This window comes from Galleria mellonella, unplaced genomic scaffold, assembly GCF_026898425.1.
Source record: "Galleria mellonella isolate WM207_F2 unplaced genomic scaffold, CSIRO_AGI_GalMel_v1 utg63, whole genome shotgun sequence".
In the NCBI taxonomy this organism is placed as follows: domain Eukaryota; kingdom Metazoa; phylum Arthropoda; class Insecta; order Lepidoptera; family Pyralidae; genus Galleria; species Galleria mellonella.
The window spans coordinates 7,002,747-7,029,538 of NW_026442130.1; the positions used below are offsets into that span (position 1 = coordinate 7,002,747).

The 26,792-nt window shown below is 31.8% G+C and overlaps 1 protein-coding gene across 1 annotated transcript; it reads right to left on the minus strand.

The window, feature by feature from the left end:
- Window positions 1-818: 818 nt before the first annotated feature.
- On the minus strand, window positions 819-26,603 carry LOC113521758 (tyrosine-protein kinase hopscotch). Its single transcript, XM_026907411.3, has 22 exons — window positions 26,083-26,603; window positions 25,232-25,383; window positions 21,108-21,266; window positions 20,687-20,864; window positions 19,001-19,155; window positions 18,564-18,656; window positions 16,131-16,250; window positions 15,068-15,216; window positions 13,681-13,815; window positions 13,152-13,270; window positions 12,537-12,673; window positions 11,487-11,684; window positions 10,664-10,814; window positions 9,903-10,041; window positions 9,561-9,632; window positions 9,065-9,180; window positions 8,509-8,685; window positions 7,894-8,049; window positions 7,389-7,571; window positions 6,503-6,672; window positions 5,674-5,823; window positions 819-5,240 (listed from the first exon to the last, which is right to left on the minus strand). The coding sequence occupies exons 1-22, from the start codon at window positions 26,326-26,328 to the stop codon at window positions 5,090-5,092; spliced, it is 3,306 nt and encodes a 1,101-aa protein (XP_026763212.2). The 5' UTR covers window positions 26,329-26,603; the 3' UTR covers window positions 819-5,089.
- Between the last annotated feature and the right edge of the window lie 189 nt (window positions 26,604-26,792).

Consider the following 26,792-nt stretch of genomic DNA (forward strand, 5'->3'; position numbering starts at 1 on the left):
ATGTCCACGGTACTGCTCATGTCATGTTACTACTTTCCATCAGATGGGCCGTCAGCTTGTTTGCCATTCTAAGTCTCATAAAAAAGTGACCATTGTTACCTAAAAGTCAGAATACTAGTGAATACTGACAACGAAAATAAAATAAAAGTGACGTATAATACTGTCGAGTTTTCCCGTAAAACATAAATGAAAAGTGTTGCCAACTAAAGAGGCCTTGATTCCCTAGTTTTTATTTAAATAAAAAACAATATTACATAACGTTGTTCGAACCCCCCTCCCGCACTTGTAACGCATCGTAACGTTTTACAAGACACCCCCTTTCCCCAATTTCCGTTACGTAATACTTAAACACTGCCTAAGACCTCTCTGACCCGATCTATACAGTAGATTAGTCTTGACGCATAAGATGTGGATTGTCTTGTACTCCAACAGTAATCTGTAATCCATCAATTGGTGTCAAAATAATCACGAGTATTCATGCATAATGCTGGAATGGGAGCATGTCGATGTGTCACATGGCGTTAATTTAATACTTACTATTAGTCTAGACTGTAGTACTGACAGTAAATATATTATATATCTGCATCTTTTCTAATTTTTAATTATCATTATAGGAAATTAAACCTAGTATTCAAAGTACTAAAGGTGTACTTGAATAACTAAACCAAAGAGGGATTTAGTACTTTTTATTTTTTAAATGAAAGTTATTAATTTTAAATTCTTGAAACTTTCCAGATATAATAATAAATAATAATAATACAAAATACACTGTTAATGTATAGAGGAGTTATATAGAGACTTTAATTAAAACATCTATATACCTTTTATTCATTGATCTACTATTACTGGTATTTAATAGATTTCATAGTCCGACGATAATTATTTCGACGTCAAAAGGATTCATAAATATATAGGATAAAGTAAAAACACCTTTCATCGTTTAAATAATCACATGAATTTTCATTAAAACATTATATTTCAAATAAAAAAGGTAAGTCTATGAGTCATAAAACGTTACAAATTTTGAGTTAGATTCTAAACACGTGTAACTTAACCGGGGCTACATAATCTAAGCATAGCGAATTTGTTTTGTCACCAAAATCAAGTGATGTCTCTCCGAACAGTCAACAATTTAATAAGGCCAAATTTCATCATCTAGCACCCGTTTACGTCTCGAAAAACTCTCCTTAACTCACAACACCAGTCATCACATTTTATAGTAAATTTAATTACACTGTTGCCAACTCAAAATATCAACAATATATTATAAAATAATCTAAAATATTATCTAAAAATTAATAGTACCTACAATAAAAATATACAACTACATACGTCCAGACGTGCTATTTACAAATTTAAATTGACACATGATTGCAAAAATTGTAAATGAAAAAATAAAAAATAACAGCTATACTTAAAATAATAATTTAATCTCTAGATTATTTAATATCATCTTTGGTTAATAATGCTTTTAACCATTCTAAAGACCAGACCGTGTTCACACAAGCACTTAAATAATTGTATACTCCAAATTAGAGAAGTGACGTCATCGCTACATAAAGTGTAATTTCGTTAATTACGCTCTAAACCTAGATCTAATCAGTCCATAGATAAATATATCTATACTTCGTGGAATACGAATTCTAAGTATGCTTTTATCAATACGGATCAGTTAAATAGTCGCCGACAGCAAGGCGTTGCTCTGTACTTTATAATTATAGTATTTTGGTAGCAAAATAGTCGAATCGGTAACAACAATTATCTTACTGGTGTCAGAAAAAAATAACAATCAAATCTATCAATAAATAAATAATAACAATGCTAAATTTCTTTAGAATTATTATGGATTTTATCGAGAACTGGCAACCCCAAAGATATATGTATACATAAGTAAAGCATGACTAACGATAGTGTTACAAATATCAAAATTTGTTGATGTTTTATATGTAAATGTACATTTATAACATACAGTCAGGTGGAAAGTTACTATTTGATCTTACAAAATATATTGTACCATGCTAATTATGTTAGAACAATAACGTCACTTTTCTATGTATTTATATAAGACATCAATATTATAAAAAATGTAGACTTCTAATGGAATTTTAGAATGGTTACAGAAGCAAGATTTAACAAACATTGCATTATAACACTTCAGTTAACATTTTATAATATTAATTGACGTTTCATGACGATTTATAAAATTATTTTTAAAACAATTATTTTGCAAATTAATTACAAATTCATTTTCTAGGCTGGTAAAAAAGGTGACATATTTTATAAATAATATATATAAATATATATTATAATAAGAGCAATTCAATTTTTGTATAATAGTCAAGTTCATTTATCCCATAGATATTGATTTAAATAGTTTAACTGCGCAAATTAAATAACTATATATAATATAACTATTGTCGCAACTGTACTTCGCATTACAATTCTTAACCCTGCAACCCTTAACAAAGACTTTTTAACACTAGTTAATTATTTGAAGTTTCTAATTTTTTAGAGGAATTTTTTTAATTTCGTTTAAAGGACGGCATTACAGGTTATACTATCGAAAAGGCCGAACTCGAATTAAAAATAATTTAGTACATTATACGTAACACATTAAAAATATATAATAAATTATTTGAGAAGCTCATTTTCATGTCAGTCAAAACTATGACTATCTGTAAACACAAATCAAAAAGGAACGGTAGAAATTCAGTGTTCTTTTTAAGACAAATTTAATTTTGTATCCAATGTAAAAACTAAAAGAATAATATGTTGGTATATATTTATACAATATAATATAAGAGATTGCTAACATCTCACATGATTTTGTAAAAATAATTGTAATTTATGGCAAATATAGCTTCATCTTTTTGATTGAACAAAAGAAGTCATTGAAATTCTTAATATGTATACATCACTTATTATCATTGCACTAAAATATATTTAAAATCTCGGCAAGTATTCGTGAATATAAGAAATCGTTTAGGTTCACGTTACACTTAGCAATATAAAACAGGCATCTAACATAACATTTACAGCTTCAAACTTAGATACTACACACACAAAACTAAATAAAATGCTTTAAAGGAACCACAAAAAAGGTATTCGTATTCAGGCGATGTTTGTATGTTTCGCTTGTTATATCATTCCTACTATGTGTATGTGTCTATTTAATAAGGAAACTCTACCAGATATATAAATTAATGTACAATTATAAAAAAAATCCAGTCTCAAACTATGTTCCCTGTATTAGGATTAAACTTAAAAAGCAATATAGAAATAAATATATTGTAGCAGCAAATATAATCGTGTTAAAATTGACTTTATAGAATATTTGATATTACAGGGCAGTAGGAAAGTACTAACTTTTTGTTTTTACTTATTTTTCAAACACTGTCATAGTAACATTATTATGTAAGAAAATTATAAACCGCCAAACACGTTTTCAGGTATAAATATTATTTTAATAAAATTGCAATTAAACTATGTAAGATCGAATTACGGAATACCTATTAGACATTAGATAATCAGGTCTACAAAATAAGATAAGAGGACTGAACAAAATTTGAATCTCCAATTCCCTAGATTTTAAAAAATCGTCGATCTCTGTAAAAACTTATATAATATTTAAATTATTTATATATTACAAGGATTGCCTTAAAATAAGATCCTAAAATATAGTATTTTCTAAACACAAAGTAAAATATGGCAAGGAAAATTGATTTACTGTATAATTAAAACACGTAGATTTAAAACACAAGTCAAACATTTAAAATACATATACCCGTAAGAGGGCAGACATTAAATTAGTACATAAATTTCTTAAAATGCATTATTATACTTTGTATATTTAATAAGTATAGTTATAAAAATTAAATTGATGATAAAGAAATACACAAAATCTTGTGCTGTCACTAAATTCGTAAATATCTCGATAGCAAAAATGTACATGGCAAATAAATAAATTATTGTATAGTTAAATTCATAATTATATTTACATAGAACATCAGTACAGTTTGTGATAAGTCCAACTGACAAACGAAGGATGCCTAGAACGCGGGGAAATAATAAAGTATGTATCTACCCGCCCGGTTAGACACTGCGGTTAACATCGATCGTTTTTGTATTTTAGTCGTATAAATTATAAAACTTTTGAATTAAAAATGTAGTAAAATTATTATTTAAAAAAAAAATTTAATATCTTTTAATTAACACAACACCGACAGTCCAAGCTCAAATATCACATCCATTACCCGTGTTCATACACATCGCTATGTTCGTACACTGATTCCGACGTTTTAGCACAGCGACGAATCCTTTTATTATTAATTGCTTATTTATTAAATTCATTATACACAATCATATATTACGCAGATATAACAAAACGTCGTTTCAGTGTGCGAAACAGTTATGGCGTATGGATAAGTCACAATACGCTGCAAGATAATAAGATGTCGGATAGGCCTGATTTAAAATTATGAGCAAGTACAAATGTATGCAATTTTATAGAGGGTGGACCCGGAGCTGTATGGATAGCGCTTTATTGAAAAAAATATATAAATATTGAAATATAAATCCGACTTAACATGGTCAAACAAGGCAATTAAATAGAGACGTACAAAATTGTAAGTAGGAACCTAAAAATATTTCTTATATACATTTATATACAATAAGTGATTCAAGCATAAAGCCGTATTTCACACTGGTTTATAAGCGGAGATGCTCTTAAATATAATAATAAAACCGTTAAATTACAAACCGATATATTTGATCATAATCCTTTCACTAAGAAATTGCCCACGTTGACCAGTCGACAGCATGTCAAAAAAAATAACGACTATGTTAACTACACTTTAAAACCGAATCTAGTTAAATAACTTAAATGGCAATAACAGTTAAAATGTAAAGAAACTGCAACATTTTTAACTTTGTGGCATTAGATCTAAATATATCACCCAAAATTATCTTCATTTAGACTAATAATTGTGGTCAAAAATATATATGTATTTATATAAAATTATCCATGTCAGACTCAAACATAATTACATATTTTTTTTACATAGGCAGATTTTTTTTTTACACAGTTTAATTAATCCGAAATCTGTTTGTACTCATCGAGGAATGCATGGCAAATTTGTCTAAGATCTGTAAAGTTGGGACGTAGTTGTGGATCTAAATTCCAGCAATCCGTCATCAAATGCCTATATATCTTCGAAGGGCAGTCATTTGGTATTTGAAAGCTGAAAAGGAATATTCTTTTTAGAATAAATTTATGCGCCAAATAAAGGACATGTTTTATAAATCAATATAAAAATGTATGTTTTTTTTTTTTTAAGAATATAATATGTGTCATTATAAACCACTAAATTAAAAAGGTGATGATAAACGGTTACAGGAGATAGTGATGCTTACAATATCCTTATTGCATTACATGCGCATTGGCGAGCCTGAAGAAATTTTATCACTTTTTTTTTAACAAAATAAAAAATATTAAAATCGATTCAAATAGCTAAGACATCACATTATACACTTAATAACTGCCAAGTTTCTTGTCCGTTCCTTTTAAAGCTTAAGTTTATTTGTAAAAAAATCATTTTATTATTATTTATTTATTTAGGCAGTATTTTTTTACTCAATTTTATAAGAAATTATAAATTAAAATTTAGCACTAACCAAGAGGCGCGTTCTCTGGGTCGTTCAACATCAAATTTGGGCACTTCCTGGCGGACGCGTGTAAATATCTCCCACATGGTGACACCGTAGGACCACACATCGCTTTTAGTCGAAAACAAAAACGGATGTGTGGTGGACTCCGGCGCATACCTATTTATAATAACAAAAATATATTGTGAAATCACAGTATATTTTAAAATGTCAGTTTTTAGATATACTGTGATGTGAGAGAACAGAAAACAAGTGTATATCTTATAATACTTAGAATGGCAAACAAGCTAATGGAATGGTATCCATCGCCTACAGACATGAACAGCAGCATAGACTTTACAGAATATAAAAATAAGAACTATTATGCCCATGGTACCCTTTATTTATTTCCATTCCTGAGGATTACAATGTATCTCCATACCCTATAACTTAACTGCCGTATCTCACTCTTCGATCAAAAATACAAGTGGGACAAAGACTCATGCAGACTCGATTTTTGTATAAAGTCTAGTAATCTGTAAGTTTAGGAGCTATTTATACATTTATACCATCAACTACGAGTGCCGACGAGCGCCATCACGCTCGTGAAATCAGTCGCTGTTTAACTCGCTTTAGAAAAAATATTAAAATTAGATAATTTTTGGAGGACATACAGTTTTTTTTTTTTAGAGACATAGATAAATGGCATCAACACGACAAAGATTTCTTTGGCATCTTTAAGTAGATATGAGTAAAAATCAATGGCACTAAAACGGTTAAATAAACCTGAAATTTGGATTAATAATTAATATTCTTAAAGAGATAACAAGACAGACTTTAAAAATCGTATAGAACATACCAGTTGAAAGGTAGTAGCCTCTCTGTCTTCAGTTGATATACATCGACACCGGGTATCCTTCGCGCTAGTCCGAAATCGGATATTTTCACTCGACATATATCTACTACTAATATATTACGCGTCGCTAAATCACGATGCACTATTTTCTTACTCGAAATATATTCCATACCCTGAAATAATACATTACTTTAATACTGTGTATTTTTTTAAGTGTGCATTTTATTTATAATAATAAGTGTCACAATCACACCATCGACTAGTTCGCGGGGAAGAGATTTGTAGTAATATGGACCATTGCTAGCAATATACCCTGTTAGGTCGACCTCCATGTGGTCCCCCCTGAAAATCATCGTGGCTAATTCTAGTTGAATTCGTCAGAATGGGCTAACCGAACTGCTTTCATCCTCATCAGACATCTACAACTGGTGTCCCACCAGTGTATTACGATAGCGCAGACGGGGTTACCATACCATTATCACCCATTAAAAAACTTACCTTTTCATTCTCACTTACCATCCTTCACTGGTGCTCCGCCAGTATATACCGTTAGCGCAGGCGGAGCTACCATCCCATTATCATCTATTATAAAAAATCGACTAGTCTTGAAGCTAGACAAGAGCTAATTTAGAAAAGTTCGTTTCCTAAATTGACCAGACAAAGAACCCGGAACCCTCATTTACGCACACCAATATACCAGCCACTGTGTAACAAAGATCGTTGCACTGTATTCATATACTTGTTAATATAAACCTTAGAAGGCTATAAATCAAACAATATAAAACAAAAACAAATGTAGGATTCATTAATATAAAAAAAATTTGAATTCTTAGTTCCCCAAAATGTGGCTAACATTTTAAATTTTATCTATACAAAATATTGTACTCACCGTAGCGATGTCCGTTGCGTATTTAAGCAAATGCGAAATACTTAGTTTATCGCCCTGAAACTTGAGGTAGTTGTTGAGAGAACTCTCCTCGAGATATTCCATTACGATAAACACGGTCGGGTCTGGACTCTGATCTTCCCATGAGTAACCTAATATTTTCACTATATTTTCGTGTTTTAAACACTGTAAAGAAAAAAAATTAGTACCACGATTAGTTGATAAATGTAGGATTTGTGTCTATAATTTAAAAGTATTTACTTTCACAAGCAAAACTTTACTGATCTAGGCTCTAAGAAAAGATAAAACACATGAAAATCAATTATATTCCTGTTATTAATACACCACATAGCATATACAGTATTTGAGATAATTTACTCCTACTACACACTATAAATGGCGATATCCCTTTGAAAACAAACATTTGTTTTGCGGACTGCACCAACCTACAAAGTAGAAAAGCGTAAAGTACCGCATTATCCAATATTTATTATAATTTAATACTCACTTTCATGATTTTCAATTCATTTTCAAAGTCAGCATATGCTGACATATTTGCACTCGTCTTTTGTGGAGTGAGTTTTTTGACCGCCACAGTGGTTGGGACTCCACTGTTGTCGTGTTCACTGAACATTAATCCTTTGAATACTACTCCATAACTACCCTGTAATATATAGACGAACATATATAGAAATACTCTTTATCAGGTCTGAACACATATTTAAGAACATTTATATGAGCTAATTGTCTAAGCCATGAGCAAATTGTCAAACAAATTTGTTAATAGATGCATGATATAGAACGAGACAACAACACCAGACCTCGTCTTTTGAGTTTTGTGAGCATAACAAAAAATAACATAGTGACATAAAAAAATGTACATGTTTGCGCAACGCATTATAGTAAAAATAACATAAATTATTTGATTATAATTATTTTGTTTATTTCCGCTACCATTAGTAGTAGCAGTGACGATATTAAACAAAATAATTCTAAATAAATAAATGTAAATAATAATTCTAATAAATATCCCATGGTCCGCAAACCAGAATTCCGCAATAACACCTACTTCAGTAAAATAACACTACTCACCTTTAGTATTGCTAAGCTAAATAATACTTACACCTCCAATTTTCTCCTTGCAACTAACGAGGTAGGTTGTTCCGTGTGATTCGATTGCCTGCATCGGCAAGGGCTTATCATGATGCCAGTCATCTTCGCTGACTTTCAATTCTACCGGAAACTCCAGAGGTTCGCGAGGCACGCTCGATGCATCCTCATTCGCTATACCTACCGCTAACTGCAAATAATTTTATACATTAAAGTATTTTTCATATATTCCAACACAGAATGGCTAATATATTAGCGAATGGCTAATAGGTTAGCTTTCCTGGTGGAAAGTGGTAAATATCATAAATCATCATCATCATTAAATCGTATTAATAAGTAGGCATTATGTGTATATATTATTGTAGAACCCTATGGCGAATTTGGGATCATTATCTCTATAAATAATATATTAAAATATTTACAGCCCTATTTACTTAGAAATTTGAGATCACATCTTAAATTTTTTTAATAACAATTAATATATGAGGAATATTCTCAGAAGATGGAGTATATTTATAGAAATAATATTATCAAAAGTAATATAATAAAAAATATATAATTTAACTTACTCTGTTTCCGTTCACTTGATGCACAGTACCACCATTCATGAATATTGTGCTGCCATTGGAGATCAGAGATCGGTTGCTGGCAACGTCACTTTGCTCATTAGAATTATATCGGTCACCTAGAAAAATTATAAACATCAGGGGTTTGTCGTATACAGAAGTAGAGGATGTAAGTACCAGTGAGAGATGTATTTTTTTTATTTATCAACAATATTTGCTATCAATGTGTATTACATAAACGTCTAAATAAATACATTGCCGAATTACAGTAAAAATTTTGCTGGCAACACAAAATATTGCAGAGTTAATGGCAATATACAATATTCTTCCTTTGCCCAGTGAAAGAATTGTTCGCATTAATTAATTTTGGGATCATAAATAATATATAAAATATATAATTAACTTGATAAATTCTACAACTTCACCGTATCCTACTGCCATGGATAATTTAGTTCAATTTATATCAAAATCTAATATATGGGTGTCATAAACTACTTACTTGCTATAACGGTGTTCATGGCTATGTGATTGGTGACCTTCGGCTGCTCATATTCGTGGATATTCGCATCCTCTGCAAAAAGGTATATTAATAATTACCACATACAGCGTAAAATTATAGTTAAGGTCAAAAAAGTTGAATGTAGTCTACAACGCAATTAACTATGTAAGGATTGGGCATGGATCTTAGACCATAAGATTAGGGTATAGTCTACTATTACTCTGCTAGCCAGTTGATTCAGTATACTTCATATAGCGCAAAAGAAAAATACAAAACATTATAATAACTGAAAAAATTTGGGCATTTTATAAGGGGTTTAGCTTAAATGAGACGATTGTGTACCTCTGTAGAGCATATGGTTGAGGTCCCTCATGATTTCCTGCGGCCGTAACGGACTCGACTGCCAGCACTGCTGCACCAGCGTCCACACCTCCGCGGGACACAGCGCCGGCTGCATTAGCCGGTTGCCTCTCTTGTAACTCTGTTATACGGAAATTACATGTACAGGAAATTGATTACAAATTAATTTTTAAAACATTTTGTACACATAAATAAAAGTACACATTATATTTTAACTGTAATTTTAAGAAAAAATTAAAAATTAGATGGACGCTTATAATTTTCTTACGATTAGAATATCAACTCAATATATCTTAAAAAAAAATCGTTTTTTATTCATCTCAATTTTTTCGTGATACTGCTTATGTCTAGGGCTGTTAGCTAAATTACCATTCTAAGTTACATAAAAAAAGATCAAAGTAAATATATGAAAATAATATATACTAAATATGCAATAAATATAATCGTCAAGCACCATTATATATTTAGCCCTGCTTTAGCAATTGCGATAATAATTATCAATAAAATATTTATTCTTATTCTTTATTGTACACAAAATATAATGTTAACCACAATTCATTTTAGACGTAATGTACAAAGGCGAGCTTAGCTCTAATAAGAGATTTCTTCCAGCATACCTTTTCATGTAAATTGGATTATTATTTTAAAATTTCAGAATTCGAGATAATGTCATTAGACAAAAAAAAAATTGTACAATATATAGTTCACAGTAATATAAAACAAAAATACATATCAATACTTACGATGGCAGTCATAACTGGATTTGTTTCCAATGGAGACAGTCCATAGGAGAACACCTCCCAGATAGTGGTCGCAAATGCCCATATGTCTCCGACTACAGACCGCTTCGCCAAATTCATATCTTCAAAGAATTCAACTGGCATCCAATGTACACTGAAATGTTACCATACCGTCAAAAATTTATATATCAACTTTCCTAAACTATTGTTAACAATATAAATCAGTTATAATTCTACATAATCTATTATGAAAAATATCAACCGATCAAAGTTTATTAATTGATTAATAAATTTGCGTAGTTCGCGTACGGTAATCATAATAAATTCAAAGCATAATATCCTATTTCAATTCTCGTGTTAATTGATATTGTGCCGTATATGCAATGAATACAGAACATTTAATTATGCCACACGTACTACTAAGAATACTCTGACGACACGTGTAGCAAATCGGTCGTGTAGCTTTGTATAAGTTTCAAAACAATTTTCATGAAGGTTTTAGGAAATGAAGGTTCTGGTTTCAAGTTCAATAATATCAGAGTTTATTGCAATATTGTGAAAGATATTTTTTTATTTCTATATTTAAGTGTAATCTTTAGAACAGATTGTACAAATTCTTTTGTAAATAGAAACTTTCACAAGAAATATAGACGAATCCCCTTACTCATAAAACAAAAACCTCCTACAAATTTTATTTCAACTATTATACTGTTTTGTCACTTTTATTCAAATTGAGAATTTAGCACGAAAGAAAAAGACAAAACAGTTCAATAGTCAAATTAGGTTTGCAACGTAAAGTATATAAGGACGTATGGAGTATACTCACTCGTCAACAGTATACGGCCGCAAGCTGGGCCCGGCTAACTTGACAATTAAACGGTCAGGCGCAGCGGCGGCAAGTAGCAAACGGCGACAACGCAGCCGCCCGTGAACCACACCAGCCTCCGATAGGTCCCATAGTGCTCGTGCTACACTCGCTGACACCTTTAGCAGCTCCAACGGCTTCACCTTGCCGCCATTGCTCCTGTACATATAAAAAACACACACATTAAGTCCTGCGCAAACGAGAGAAATTTGTTCTCACACAAAACAATTACAAAATCAATAAAAAAAACTGTTAAATTTGTTCTTAACGATTAATAATCAGTATATTTAATTAATATTATCGTCATATACTCACGTCATCGTATAGCTACATATTTACAACTCATGAAGTAAGGCAACAATTATATACACGTATTTTCTCTCCTGCTTTAGAGTAAAAAAATCTCCAGGTTATTTACTATAATAAATATAAACCAATGCATTCTCTAAATATTTTTGAAGAATTATGGTGTTATGCCACAATGTTTGGTAATTTTAAATGAAATGAAATATTTATTGCTTGTATTACCTATACAAATATTTACTGCCTATTCCACCCTTCAAACCATCAGTCTCGATCCAAGCACAACTGTTTCACCGTAGATGCACGGATGGGACGAATTAAGCATTCAGACGACTTTGGTAAAAAGTTTCCCTCTTGTCAAGTTTCCAAATGTTAAATACCTGAAGTTTCTAATTTGATACCGGGGTTTGCACACTTGATTGTTTTTACAATGATACAATATCATTGTTAAATAATTTAAATATTTTCATTACCTAATATAATGTAATTCCTAAAGTATCAAAAATTATACCAATAGTTTTTTTTTTAATAAATATATAAAAATATCGTTTTGATTTTTTTTTTATTATTTGTCCCCATTAGTAAACGCAGTAAAGGGTACACTTATATATTTTTTAATTTGATTTAAAAAATCAGGCTTATAAGTGTTAATACAGTTTCTTTAAATATATAAACATAAGCAAAAATATATATTTTATATAAACTTACTTGAGATACTCGTTCAAAGGCCCGTACGGCATATACTCGAGGACAAGTGCGGTGGGAGAATTAAATGTCATGCCGTATAAACGTATTATTGAACTAGACTGGATGTTCACGTACTTGCTTGCTAAAGTCATGAAGCCCTGTGTAATTAATAATATTTCCTTTAGTTATTTCTAACATATTTTTTTTTTATTACACTTTGTACTTATACATATTTTAATAGTAACTACATGTGACTATTTACTTTATTTTACATTATTAATATTGCGTTATTTAATACACAAATAAAAAAAAAATGTACTAATACTGTGTAATTTTTGGGGTAATTCACATATCGTCATACTCGTAGAATACTAATGGATCTGACAAAGATTTATATGTAATCTTTGTCAGATCCGTCAGTATTCTACGACTATGACGATATATGCATATTTATTATTATTGTTCTTAAATAATAAATTTCATTCGTGTGCAATATGTATTATTAAAAATATTACTCTACATTATTTGACAATCAGGTAAAATATATAAATATAATTTACATATTTTACTAAACTAAATCAGAAGCGTAAACCTAGCAGTTTCCATTTTGTACTTGCAAATAATAAAACTATGTACCTTTAAATGTTCATCCTGCTGTAGAGCTTTGAAAGCAACAATAAGTTTCTTAGTCTCATCTATTTTCCAAATGGCTTTGCAGGTCATTGTCAAATTCCCAGCGCCGAACTTCTCCGAACCTATATTACATATGATTTTTGAGCAAACATATTTTTTTTATAAATGATAATGGAATAGTAACCACGCCTGCGCTATCAGTATACACTGGCGGGGCCCCAGTGAGAGATGATAGGTGAGAATGAAAAAGCAGGTCAATTAGTCCATCGTAATGACACTTGAAATTCAGCACGATGGTTTCCAGGGGGGACCACATGGAGGTTGACCTTTTTGGGCATATTGCTAACAATGAGACTGGTGGTGCACATTAATAACACCCCCCCCCCCACCCCACCCCCCGCCCTGAGCAAACATATTAGAAAGCCTGATAATCATTTTGAATCACCAGAGAATTATTTTTATATTTCCACAATGTTTTGTGGGGAATGCCTGGGGAACATAGTATATATTGTAATAAAAACATAATAAATACCTATATATAAGTGTATATCCTTATTGAGCAAACAACGCGGGCTCCTGTTGGTCTTAAGTGCTTCCGTCAATTCTGACTGATCTATATGCACGCCTTGCCTCTCAGGTTTACTACATAATAGCACTTGAGATTCATCTGTAAACAAAAAAAAATATATATATATATAGAAATAAATAAATAAATTATAAATATATAGAAAAACTAGAAATAAATTAATAAAAATATCCAATGGAATGCCTTGGCAATGACAATCAGACATTTAAGCAGTTAATATTATGACTATTATATCACAAAACTAGCGATGCGACCCGGCTTCGCACTAGACGTAGACAATTTTTGAAAATCAATGCATATAATAAAAAAAGTTTCAGCAAATCCAACTGATCGGTTATTTTATAGCATTTTATATGTGATTTTTTAGATTGATATAACTTTTTTATTTATGAACCGATTTAAATAAAACAAACACTAAATGTTAAGTGGAGCAAACCGCAACATATTAGTAAAAACCGTATTTAAATCGGTTGAGCCGTTTCTAAGATTAGCGTGCACAAACCTACAGACAAACAGACAACAATTCTAAAAATCATTGTTTTAGCTTCTATTGCGTTCATAGTCTAGCGTATATAATTGTTTTCGTATATATATTCCATGTACAGACATACACTGTGAGCCCGTCATAATACCGGTCGTACGTTTTCATCTCTGAGGACTAAAATGTTATGGCACCATACAATATGTAATTTCCCTGTCATATCTCACCCTTGAAACCTTAACAGTGATATAAGCACAGATGTTTGGCGGCAAAACCCAAAAGAGCCAGATCAACTTTTTCTCTAGTAGTTTATGCTAAGTAAAAAATCAACATTAGACAATGAGATTACATTGTATTTTTATATTGTTTCTACAAGATACGTATTATATATCAATATTAAGATTATATTAAGTCTCGAGTGACTCAAGTGTCAAATGTCTCAAATGTGTAAGAGTCTCGCCGTGTATGCCCTGGCGTAGAATAGGCCACCCCTTCCTTTCCCGTGAATGTCGTAAGGGGCGACTAAGGGAAGACGAGGGATAGGCAGCAGCGTCCCTCCTAAAACACCTCTATAAGCCTAATTGCGGTTGCCAACCCACTTGCCAAGCGTGGCAACCAATGGCAAACCTCCCCTTATGGGGAAGCACTTATGTCCTGCAGTGGACAGTTAATGGCTGAAATAATAATAAAAATTAAGTCTTGATCACTGTTTTCACCAATATACACACAGTAATAGGTACATGTTTTGCAACTGAGACCCGTTTCTTCTAGCACAAGAAATTAGGGGGTAACTCCGTTGCAATCTAGAGTCAGTAAATATATAAATATGTATACTAAATACCAAATACATACCGTATTCAGAAGGTGGTAAACATTCGTTTAAGAATATCTGTCCTTTGGAGTTTTTGTGTTGGCTAATAATACTTTCGATGCTGGGATATTCTTTATTGAGAAATATATATCCATGTCCCTTAAACTCGATTTTGTAGGTCTCTGGGGTGCTGCAACATTAATGTATAATTATAGTAATGTATAAAATACAATATTTAAAAATTCGTATAACCATTTTGCCGTGTGATCCAGGTCACCCCTTCCTTTCCCGTGAGTACCATGAGAATTTAATAGTCGCGAGTTAGGCAGTGGCGACCCCCTTAAATCATCATCAAAAGCCTAACTGTAGTTGTCAACCCGCCGGCTAAGCGTGGAAATAACTAGCAAATGCACCCTTATGGAAGAGGACTATGTTCAGCAGTGGACATTTAAAGCAGATATTTAAAAATTCAATGTTACCAATAACGTAATTATTAAAAACAGTTTGTTACTTATCTCTTGGCGCTTTAACGACTCAACCATTTTAATGAACTTTTGAGTTACGTTGTATTACACGGAGAAAGATAGAAGTTACTAGTAGTTAAGTTATTTAATTAATGTGTATAATAAATGAGAGGCTGGTTTGCTGGTTTGTTCGAATCGAAGCATTTGGCGTTCCATTGTTTCTGCCTACCCTAATGGGAGACAGGCGTGACAGATATGTATGTATGTATGTAATAAATGAGAGACTGCGTTAATGGTAATGTAAGTATTAATTTTACTGTGATATCCTAAAATCTAAACACGGTCATGCGAACAGCTGTTAGGCAGTAGAAACATATAGGTATAAATGAAAAATATATTTTTTTATACCACTGAGATGGCAAACAAACCGTATGCTTCCCACCTGACAGTAAGCGGTTATGAAGGCCTGTAGTATCAGGGGTATTACGCGCGCGTTGCCGACCCTGAAGAAACCTCTTTACCCCCTTTGAAGAACCCCATATTAGTCATAATATATTAATAAAAACACTGTATACTACAGATTTCACAGTGAATTGTTAAATTAGGCTTATCTTAACTCGTTAAATAAATAAATACAAACCTGTTTTTATTACACGCGTCCAAATAAAAGACGTTGTACTCCTCGTGACACTGTCGTAGCAAGTAACAACCGTGCTTGTTTGAACATTTCACTTGTAATTTCCGATATGAAAACGCACCACTGTAAACAAATGCGAACATTTTAGAAATAATAATAATCCATACTGTTATTATAAATGTAAATTTGTTTGTTTTTATTTTACCTCTTGACACCTTAACGGTTTGACCAATCACTGAAAGATATACATTTACTATATGGAGAAGAATGTCGGTTCCGCGAACGAAGATATGGGTAAGAGCTAGTAATTAAATAAATAAATAAAATACTAATATTCTAATAACTCATCATCATTTTGCTCTTATCACATTTATTTAGAGTCGGCGTTATATGATTTTATTCATAGTACACAAGGCCTTTGGTTTTATGACGAGCCGCCTGTCTGACGTCTACCCTCCTTGGGAATGCATTTTTAGATTAGACTAGAAATAATCTTTATTCAAATAGATTTCTTTACAAGCTCTTTTAAATCATCATTTTTTTATGATTGTACTGTTGGATTCGGGGTCTTGTTATCTGCTGAGAAGAACCGGCAAGATACTCTTTTCAAATTATTATGTACAAAATAATTTTACATTTGCATGAGTACTGTGACTATAGTTAGAATTAAATTTTATTTATTTATTTGCTATTGTATTTTCAATAATCCAATATGAATATGAATTATCTTTATTTTTCAAATGACCAGAGTTTTATGCCATACTGAAGATCATTGAAATGTAAACAGGTGTATGTTACACCTCGATAACTGAGATGATAACGGTAACCATCTACCCCTTCACTAGACGTCCACAAATATCGATACTAGATAGATTCTCAATTCAGTGTCTCTCAATTTCGTGTTTATTACTTAATATCATCGCCAATTCTAAACTAATTTTGATCTTTCTTTGTAGTGGTGGCGATCCAAAGTTAATAGTCGCTATTTTTTCAAGCAACATTTAAAAATATCATACTCATATTGTACCCACTTGTACATATAACTTAAATATTATGACAAATGTCTTGAAAGCACTGAGACTACATTTTATACATTAAAATAAATAGCTGAAAAAAATTATCCATGACATGTCCGCAGTTGAAAAACCTAATATTACAAATTCATGCATTCTTATAAAAATAAAATTAAGATTCACTAAGTAAACTGCTGAAATAAAATTTCCAATAAATAATAAAAAAAAATATTTAATTGAAAGAGAGAAAAAAATAATTACGGATATACAACTATAAAAGCAAGTAGCAAAAAATTCAGGCTCATCAGGGGAGATCATTTTTTGTATGAAACCCCAAAAACAACCGACTGGTCATCGCCACCACATGTGTGTTCATTGTTATCTTTTTTACCTACTCTGCGTAGGTACCCGTTTTTTTTTGTTCAAAGCGAGCGAAAAGCGCTCAGATAGTCCCTTTCGACTCGAACTCCCAACATGAAATTGATGTCGAAAAGGTTTTGGCTATTATTACACAGTATTACAGATGGTGTTATCAGTATGAGACCGAAGGCGGTAAGTAAAAAAAATGTTGCATGGTTTTCATACTCGATATAATATTTCCGGTTTCTATTTTTAAATGACTACCAAACGCAGGAAGTTATCTATACGATTGTGTTTTTTTTTCATATTACGCAATATGTTCGTCGATAATAAACCTAATTTCGACAATTTCTTTTATAATCGATAGCGCATGCCTACTACCGTTTTGGTCTCATAATTGTATCGCGATTGAAGTCACCATTGGAGCTGCTATTTTTTACGAACCAAAATCAGTGATATACCTACAAAACCAAAACTGTCCCAAACGCAATAATAAACTTATAGAACTTTATTCAATAATTTTGCTGTTAATAGTTTTCAGTACCTTGTCATGTCACATTAACAAAATATTTTTGTAAAAAATAACAACGGATTTATATGCCATAATTGACTGAAGAAGGAGGAGGGCGAAATTAGACCCATTGCTAGCATAATACCGTCAGGTCGACCTCCTCGCAATCTCCTGTGGAAACCATTTATTTATTCGTACTTTATTGTATACAAAAATTGCATTATTATAATTTATTTCAAATAAAGATATACAACTGATATATAACTCTGTAAGAGTTCTCTTCCACCAAACCTTGAGTGGAAAGGAACATTGATTACCAGCGGGCAGTTTGCGTTCAATAAGAAATGGAAACAGTATATTTGTTTCTACTAAGAAATAATAAACCGTCTTGGTTAATTCGTGGTGAATATGCATAATATGCCAAGAACATAATTCATCTTCACCTATCTTCGCTCATTGAAATCAATAGCATAAATTAATAGCACAAGCGGAGCTCTCATTACATGTTTATCCCTTAAAAAAAAAATTGTACATTATAGATTTATAACTCACCCAACAGGACCATGGCACTTCAGTCTGTACAATTCTTTCAACGACGGCGTTTCGTCATCTTTTGAAAGGTTGAATGTCCATTTAACCATCAACCTGTATTGCAAATACTAATATATCTAATAATACTTTAATACAAAATCAAATTAAACTATAATTAAGGCTAATAATGGGAGATATTATCTTTCTCCGGCTCTATATAAGTACTTATAAAACATTTCATAGACGGCCAATAATCACTATTTGTATTAATATTGAAATAAACATATATTGCTAGAATTATTGATTCACCTTTGGCCAACATGAACTCTAATATCTGTTTATGTACGATGTAGCAAATGTTAAGATCAACATCGTAAACATACAAAATATCGATATACAAAGAAATACGAGTATAAAAAATAAATACGCAAAAAAATAAAAGAAATCATATAATGTACCTGTAGTAACCATCACAGATGGATATGAAAGAGGAAAGTTGCTCTTCAGTCGCAAATTTGAAATATAAAGGTGTTCCTTTCCTGGAAACTTCCAAAGACAGGTCATCTTTTCTCATTAAATAAATTAAATCGTCTATGATGCATACATGAACCCACTAGAAGAGAAATTAAATATTTTAAACATCATATATTGTTATACTCTTCCAGTTTCTTTTTTTAGTAACTCATCAATCAAAGACATAATTAATTATAATATTATTAAAGATAACACTAAATATATTTATTACATACTGCAAACTGTAAATGCAACAGCAGTGTTCATATAAACCAAAACGATTGAAAGCTTTTTCCCGACTTCAAAAAAGGAGGTGGTTCTCAATTCGGTTGATTTTTTTAATTAGTAGCGTAACAATGAGATGGCGGAGCAGAGAAAATGCCACAGGCTGCCGGCCCGAGGGGTATGAACACAAGAATTTAATTACTTTAATAATTAGAGTATTAGCTCAAAAACATATATGAATTATACAAATAAACTATCAAGATGAAGAAAAGCTACGCAACTTGGCTATTCTATCCGTTTACATAATGGGAGGGTCCTATTCAATTTATTTGCCACGTGCCCCAGATAGGATAGTTACGCCTTAGTTTTCTTAGTTTGTTACCTCAGAACTTCATCATTTATAAACCGATTTGGATTTTTTTTTTATCTAAATGAATATACTTTCAGATTGATTTGATAGAAATTTTATCAAAATCGGTTAAGTATTTTACTTTTCAAAACTAAAATAACCTGTTTTGCTATAATTGATTTCGGTTTTTTTGTAACTCAAAATTTGCTTGTTATCTGAATATAAAATATAAGAAATAACTACTAATAATATCTAGGTGAAAATACATAGTTATAGATATAGATAAAGAACAACGCGTACAATTATAAGACAAATACATGAGTTAGGCAACATCAAAGGTAAGTACACAAGATTATAGATAAAAAAATTAATTATAATTTTCGATAAAACGTTGTCATGGGTACCTATAACATATGTAATGCTTCAGGTACGTAAAGCAAGCATGTCAAAGACCTTCCAATAAATTTCAGAGTATACAATGATGTATCGATGGTACTGTACATGTTTATAGGCGACGGTTACCACTTTCCATCGGTTGGGCCGTCAGTTTGTTTATCATACTAAATTGCATAAAAAAAATTAAGGTGGCCTAGAAACTCTTGACATCAAAGGACGACACCTACACACAAGTAGTAGTAGCAATACTGGTACCATAAATATGTGATGACTATTTCTATAGGTGGCAGTTATAACTTTCCATCAAGTGAGCCATCATTTTATTAACCATTTGAAGTTGTGCAGAAAAATAGGTACTACTGGTAGTACATATTTTGTTACAAAAAAAATTAGTACAACAATATAATAAACGCCGTGTGGTCTCGGCATGGAATAAGCCATCCCTTCCTTTCACTTGGGTATTATAAGACTCTTAAGAGGCGACTAAGGAAACTTAATAGTCGAGGGATGAGCAGCAACAGCTCTTAAAAGATCACTGAAGTCTAACTGCGATTGCCAACCCGCTTGCCAAACGTGGCAAATAGTAGCAAAACTGCCCTTATGGAGAAGGCCTATGTTGCAGTACACAGTTAATGGCTAATATATTATAATAAACACAAACCTCTCTTGATACCGTATTGAAGTACCGTATGCCAGGGTATTGTTTATGAAACGGCGCAACAATAACTCTCACTGGAACTACATCATCACCATTTTGCAATAATACATTATTAAACTCCTCCGCTAAATAATTAGGTGCCAATGTGTACAACTGTTCCATGTAACATGTTTTAAAATAACTGCAAAAAACATCGAAATTAATAAAATTTGGGAATAAGAAAAAACAATAAGGTAATCATGACAAACATATGGATTCAACACAAAGTCTGTTCATAATCTTTAGAATTGGTAAAGTAAATAGTTACACAAATAAAAACAAATTTTATGCGAACTATTAACATCGTTTAATACAAAAAAAAAGTCTATGCTATTACCAAAGAAATAAAAATAACATTATAATCTCTTATCACATAGGTACTAACCGTGCAGTATAACCTTGGGCGCATAGTATAGGAACGTGAGTATTTGCGCGTTTCTTAGGAAATGGCCCATGTTTCTTTACTATGATCTTTGGGATGTACTTCTTTCGATTTCTAATTACATCATTTAATGAGAGATTTTCCTCTGTCATGGCACGACACCTGCAAAAATAAGAAGCCTATAGTGTTTACGTATATTCACTACATATACACCACTGCCTAATACGCATGACCCGAGATAAAAGGTTTTTTGTATTGTAGGTGAAATGAAATAAAATGAGATTTTATTCAGTAGGTCAAAAGCCTTTATTTTTACTTATGTATTAAGTTAGGATATCTATCAGTGTACCAAATTTCATTTAAATCCATTAAACCATTTAAGTATGATAGAATTAGAAGCATCCAACACAGCTTTGCAAACTTTCACATTTATGAGTAGGATTTTTAATCAAAATAGTACGAGTTCAGCAAACTTTACAATATATTCGTATACATATATGTTGGTTGTTCATATTTCTATAACTTCAATAGAAGTACAGAATACTTTATATTAAATATTATTTACTTTAGTAAACATTCTAACGAACGGATAAACAGCGACAACATGTGAACTAATCTTCCAGAACTTCGTAATATCTCTACATAATATAAAACAGTCACTGTCACTGCTGTTTCTCGGTTTAGTTCTAAATTACGCAAAGGAGTTTAATGTCAGAATAAGCCAGAATAGGTCCCTAGTAACTTAGTTTCCATTGAAACATACTGACTTGGATAGTAGAACAGATTTTCACAGAACAGATACGCGTTATTCATAAAGTTTATTTTTACATCTCGTGACTTTTGTTACATGAGAATGCTTGAGAGATTACGAAAAATGTTAAATGTAATAATATACCTTATTTCAATATCCTAAAACACTATTTTAAACGCGATCAAAGTCTCCTCTCCAAGCCGATCAGTGTGAACGGAAATTAAGTTACGGCGACTCGCTCTTAGCTTCGCAAAAAAGAAAAGAAGAGAGGGGAGCAAATTTTGATCGCATTTAACATAGAGAAAGATCATTGAAATAAAATTTAATTTTACTTCTATCTTCTTTTATTTTATGTGGATGTTAGAGAACCAACAAATGAAATGTAAAAATAAACCTTATTTAAATTATCCAAAACTCCATTTTAAAAGCGATCTATATCTGCTTTCCTCTACCAGGCGGTCTGTGTGAACAAGTGTCTGTTGTGTATAAAGAACTAAATTATTAATTTCAAGTTTACAAACTACTCAAAGAAATACGTAACTACTATGTAATCAAAAGCGGAAATACAATGTTAAGTATGTATAACATTATTTAATATTTAATTATATTCATTATACTTAATCTGTCTACGAACGTTATATTAAGATTTTGTTTATTACATAGAAATGGAATATTTTGATTTGCATCTAAATATCATCATTTTAACTATTAACTGTTCTTGCTACATTTTAAAGTTGTGACTATCTACAGGGTTGGGTAGTATTGCATTCTGTCACATTGTTTATAGTCACCATTCAAAAACTTTTTTTTGCATTGATTGTCTGATCTTAAATGTAATTTTCACACCACATCATATCACCTTAACTAGGGATTCGTAAAGTGGATTCCGGGGATTTTTTTTTATTTGTGATAATTTGATATGGATATTCATAAAATAAAAGATATTTAGTGGATGTATTGTAGGGATGGGTAATATTTGGGTAATTACCAGAGGGAGACTTTGTACAAAAATCGTTTGCTTGGGTACCTCTGTCCCATTCGTGTTTCTACCGTGAAGCAGTTGTGTTTGCATGGCTGTTTCGATTTGATGGGTGGGATACGAGGTTTGTCCGGAAAGTACGTATAAAAGTTTTTTAAAATTTTTATTTTACAATTATTCAGGTAAATCAATTTTATCCCCTTCAAAGTACTCCCCCTGTGACATAATGCACTTGTGCCAACGCCGTTTCCACTGTGAGAAGGCTCCTTGAAAGTCCTCTGGTTGTAGGTTTCTCAGCTGCCCCGTCGTAGCTTTTTTTATCTCATTTATGTCCCCCAAATGCCGCCCCCGAAGTACCAATTTGGTTTTTGGGAACAAGAAGAAGTCACACGGGGCCAAATCCGGCGAATAGGGGGGTGTTCGGTCACCGTAATGGAATTTTTACTCAAAAACTCACGGACAACAAGAGAGGTGTGGGCAGGGGCATTGTCGTGGTGAAGAATCCAACGCCCCTCTCGCGCCAATTCTGGACGAACTCGTGCCACACGAGCTTTGAGGCGTCTGAGCACATCGACGTAGAATTTTCCATCAACTGTCTGGCCTGGAGGGACGAATTCTTGATGGACAATCCCCCGAACATCGAAAAAAACAATCAACATTGTCTCGGCCCTCTCTGAATCTTTTTAGCCACTTGTGGACGGTTGGTTCCTTCACAGCATCATCCCCATAAACTGTTCTGAGATCGGCAAAAATTTCACGGCCATTCTTGCCGAGTTTCGAGAGAAACTTGATTACGACGCGCTGCTCTTCAACGGAAGCGGGCTCCATGCCGACGGGGTTTCGTTAAGAGGTAACTTCACAGATGGCGTGACAAGCCAGTTCGCACCGCACGGCGGTCAGACCAGAACTGAAGCATTGTTAGGGACATAAGGAAGGGGTCCTGCGCTTACCTGGCCTCCCCACTCCTCTTTCTCGCATTCCAGAACACTTTTATACGAACTTTCCGGACAGACCTCGTATAGCGTGAATTTACTGGGTACAGAGGGATAAAACCTGAGTCCTCAGGAATGGCAACGCATGGGGAGTATCATGGGTGAAACAGTATACTCTGTTATGTCCATGGTACTGCTCATGTCTATAGGCGACGGTTACCACTTTCCATCAGGTGGGACGTCAGCTTGTTTGCCATTCAAAATTGTATAAAAAAAAATACTGATATGGCTCCCATATCTATATATTAGGCTCCTCTGGGTATTGATGGCGGCAAAAAGATCGTCACCCACTTCGATATCGCCCACATTGATAGGCTATATATATCAATATATTGGATAACTGATATTTAATATATCCGTTTATTAGACAATATATTGATATTGTAACTACGATATATAGATATTTTATTTATTTAAACTTTAATGCACAGTAAAATTCAATGTATATTTGGCAGACTCAACATGGGACGGTATTCTGTACCAGTCAACCATTGGGCAAACCGAGAAATATGTAGGTGGTGCATTTATGAATAGAGAAAAAAATAAAGCAATATTTGATAAATTCATATAATATAAACATAAACATAATATTTTAAATAAATAAATTTATACATAAATAAATACATAAAATATTACTATATAAAACAATTAAATAAAACACCTGCAATAGAAAAGCAAATAGTAATCTATAACTCGAACAGCATAACCAGCAGGAGAAGCTTAAAGGGAAAGTGATATTACTATGTAATTATAAGTATTATTTTAGTATTCTGTTCTTAAAAATGTGTATTGTGTGTATCTTAAAAGTTTAGAAATCCCTGGTCTATACTATAAGTTCTCGACATAAGTAATAAGACCCCTTGTAAATGTTTGAGACTTTAAGATGGGCAGTAAAAAAATCCAGAGAATATTAGAGGCCAAGAGATGAGAACATTTATCATTGAGATGGTACAAAGGGGTTGTGAGGAGATTAGAAAATATAGTCAAATAAAAGGCAGATAGTAAACAAAATTAAAATGGGGGCTCTAGAAGAAAACATATTGACAAAGTGGGCAATGGGCAAATTTAGCAAAAAATGCTCAAATGCATTGCTTCATACTAATTTAAAAAAGTAGTTACTAAGAATAATTTCCTGTTTTATGTTTCCCTCTTAATAAAATAAAAAATAGTACAATACTACATAATTGTGTACTGAACTATGTTGTTTGATTTGATATTTCAAGAAATATGTAATTTTGAGATTGCATAGGATTTAAACAGTAGATCTTAGGTCTAATCAAGTCAGCCACCCCTGCTCTAGGTGATATAGATATTAAATACCTAGTAAAACAAAACATACAAATTTTACGAAATAACATTATGTTACTAATTACATTCTAAATAATAGTCCTATTTATTAACTTACATTTCAGTGATACCCAGGCCCAGCAGCTGCTCTTTATATTCTGGATATTTGATTTCAGTAACTTTATTATCATTTATATCATTACGTGCCTGCTGAAAATAGTAATCGAAAGTCTTCTCATCCAACAATCTGAAGAGATTTGATTTGGGCACCTGAAGAGATAGTAGTAATATAATATCATATTGGAAAATATAAAATAATCTTTAAATTATGAACCCTATACTCAGCTACCAACACATCCAAATTTAATTAAATCTTACTATTTGACAATTCTCCGATACATAAGCTAATAAACAATATTGTCTGTGCTAATTAATGAAGACCAATAACTTTTCAAACCTTCTGCTTCTAAACTCTTAAAATTATACCTTCTTACCATTAAATAAACAATATTTATTTATTTGGAAATTGTTTTTATGATTTTATAGAAATTCAATAAATATCTATTAATCTTATTTAATTAGTTTTATACATTTTAACAGCATAGATCTCCAAAATATATTATGATAAAAATATGTTATCATTATGATTATTATTATGCATTCAAAATCATTATTTCCTAAATGTTTAAATAACATCAAAACCCCATTAAATGATTTCAGAATCAGAAATCAAATAAACAATGAAAAAAGAACACTTGATAAATTATTTCTGTAATTGTAGCATAGGAAATCTGAACAAATTCTGCTAGTTGTTAAACTCAATTCCAATCCAATTTATAGACTCCCTCAAAGGTTATCAATATGTTTAGGGGAACATGATAAGCCTAAAGAAAATGTTATCAATATAACATTTGTTTATTTAAAAAATAGAATACACATACAGTAAAGATAAACAAAACCATAATTTACCATAAAGCGAATTCGCAATTCATAATCTCTGCTTCCTTGGAGGACTTCACTATTAGCATTGAGGAAATAATTGGTACCCTTAACTCTCAATGCAAACAACGCACGCGTCAGTGGCGGAATATTATACTTGTTACACAAATGTATGCACAATTCCTCAGCAGTAAAATTTTCCGAACAATGTATAATATCGAGATTACTATTAGTTACCACCGAAACCATAACATTTTCAGGAAGAGATGCCATCATAAAGATGTAATACAACAAGCTCAGACCACTCAACACATTGTCGTATTGATAAGAATTTGTTTACAAAACTAGGACTAAAATACTCTTTGACAAGAGGTTTACAATATCACCGTTCACACAGACTCATTATTAATCAATTTGTTTTTACATTATAAGATCTTGAGTCATATTATTAGATAATATTACAATAAATGTTTATTTATAAACGATTAAAATTATTATAGAATTAAAAAAAATACACTTCGACTATGAACTCTGAATGACCATAGTATAGATCAGACCAGAGATCAGAGACTAGATTCGACAGATTTTAAATAAAATAAAAATGAGCATAGACTAGGAATAATCAAAAATTGCTCAATTTTTAGTAAGAAAGTAATTTAAATAGTTGTTAATATTACGTATAGAAGTTTCGAAAAAGATCTCACAGTGTGATAAAAGTACATTATTATTAAATGATTGAA

What these genes read in the sequence shown, in the direction of transcription:
- LOC113521758 (XM_026907411.3), bottom strand. Translation starts at nt 26,328, where the DNA reads ATGATGGCATCTCTTCCTGAAAATGTTATGGTTTCGGTGGTAACTAAT. An exon ending in TCAATACGGTATCAAGAGAG is followed by an intron (nt 19,156 to 20,686) that starts GTTTGTGTTTAT and finishes TTTCTCTTCTAG; the next exon opens with TGGGTTCATGTATGCATCAT. An exon ending in ATGAATTGAAAATCATGAAA is followed by an intron (nt 7,572 to 7,893) that starts GTGAGTATTAAA and finishes TTTTCTTTACAG; the next exon opens with TGTTTAAAACACGAAAATAT.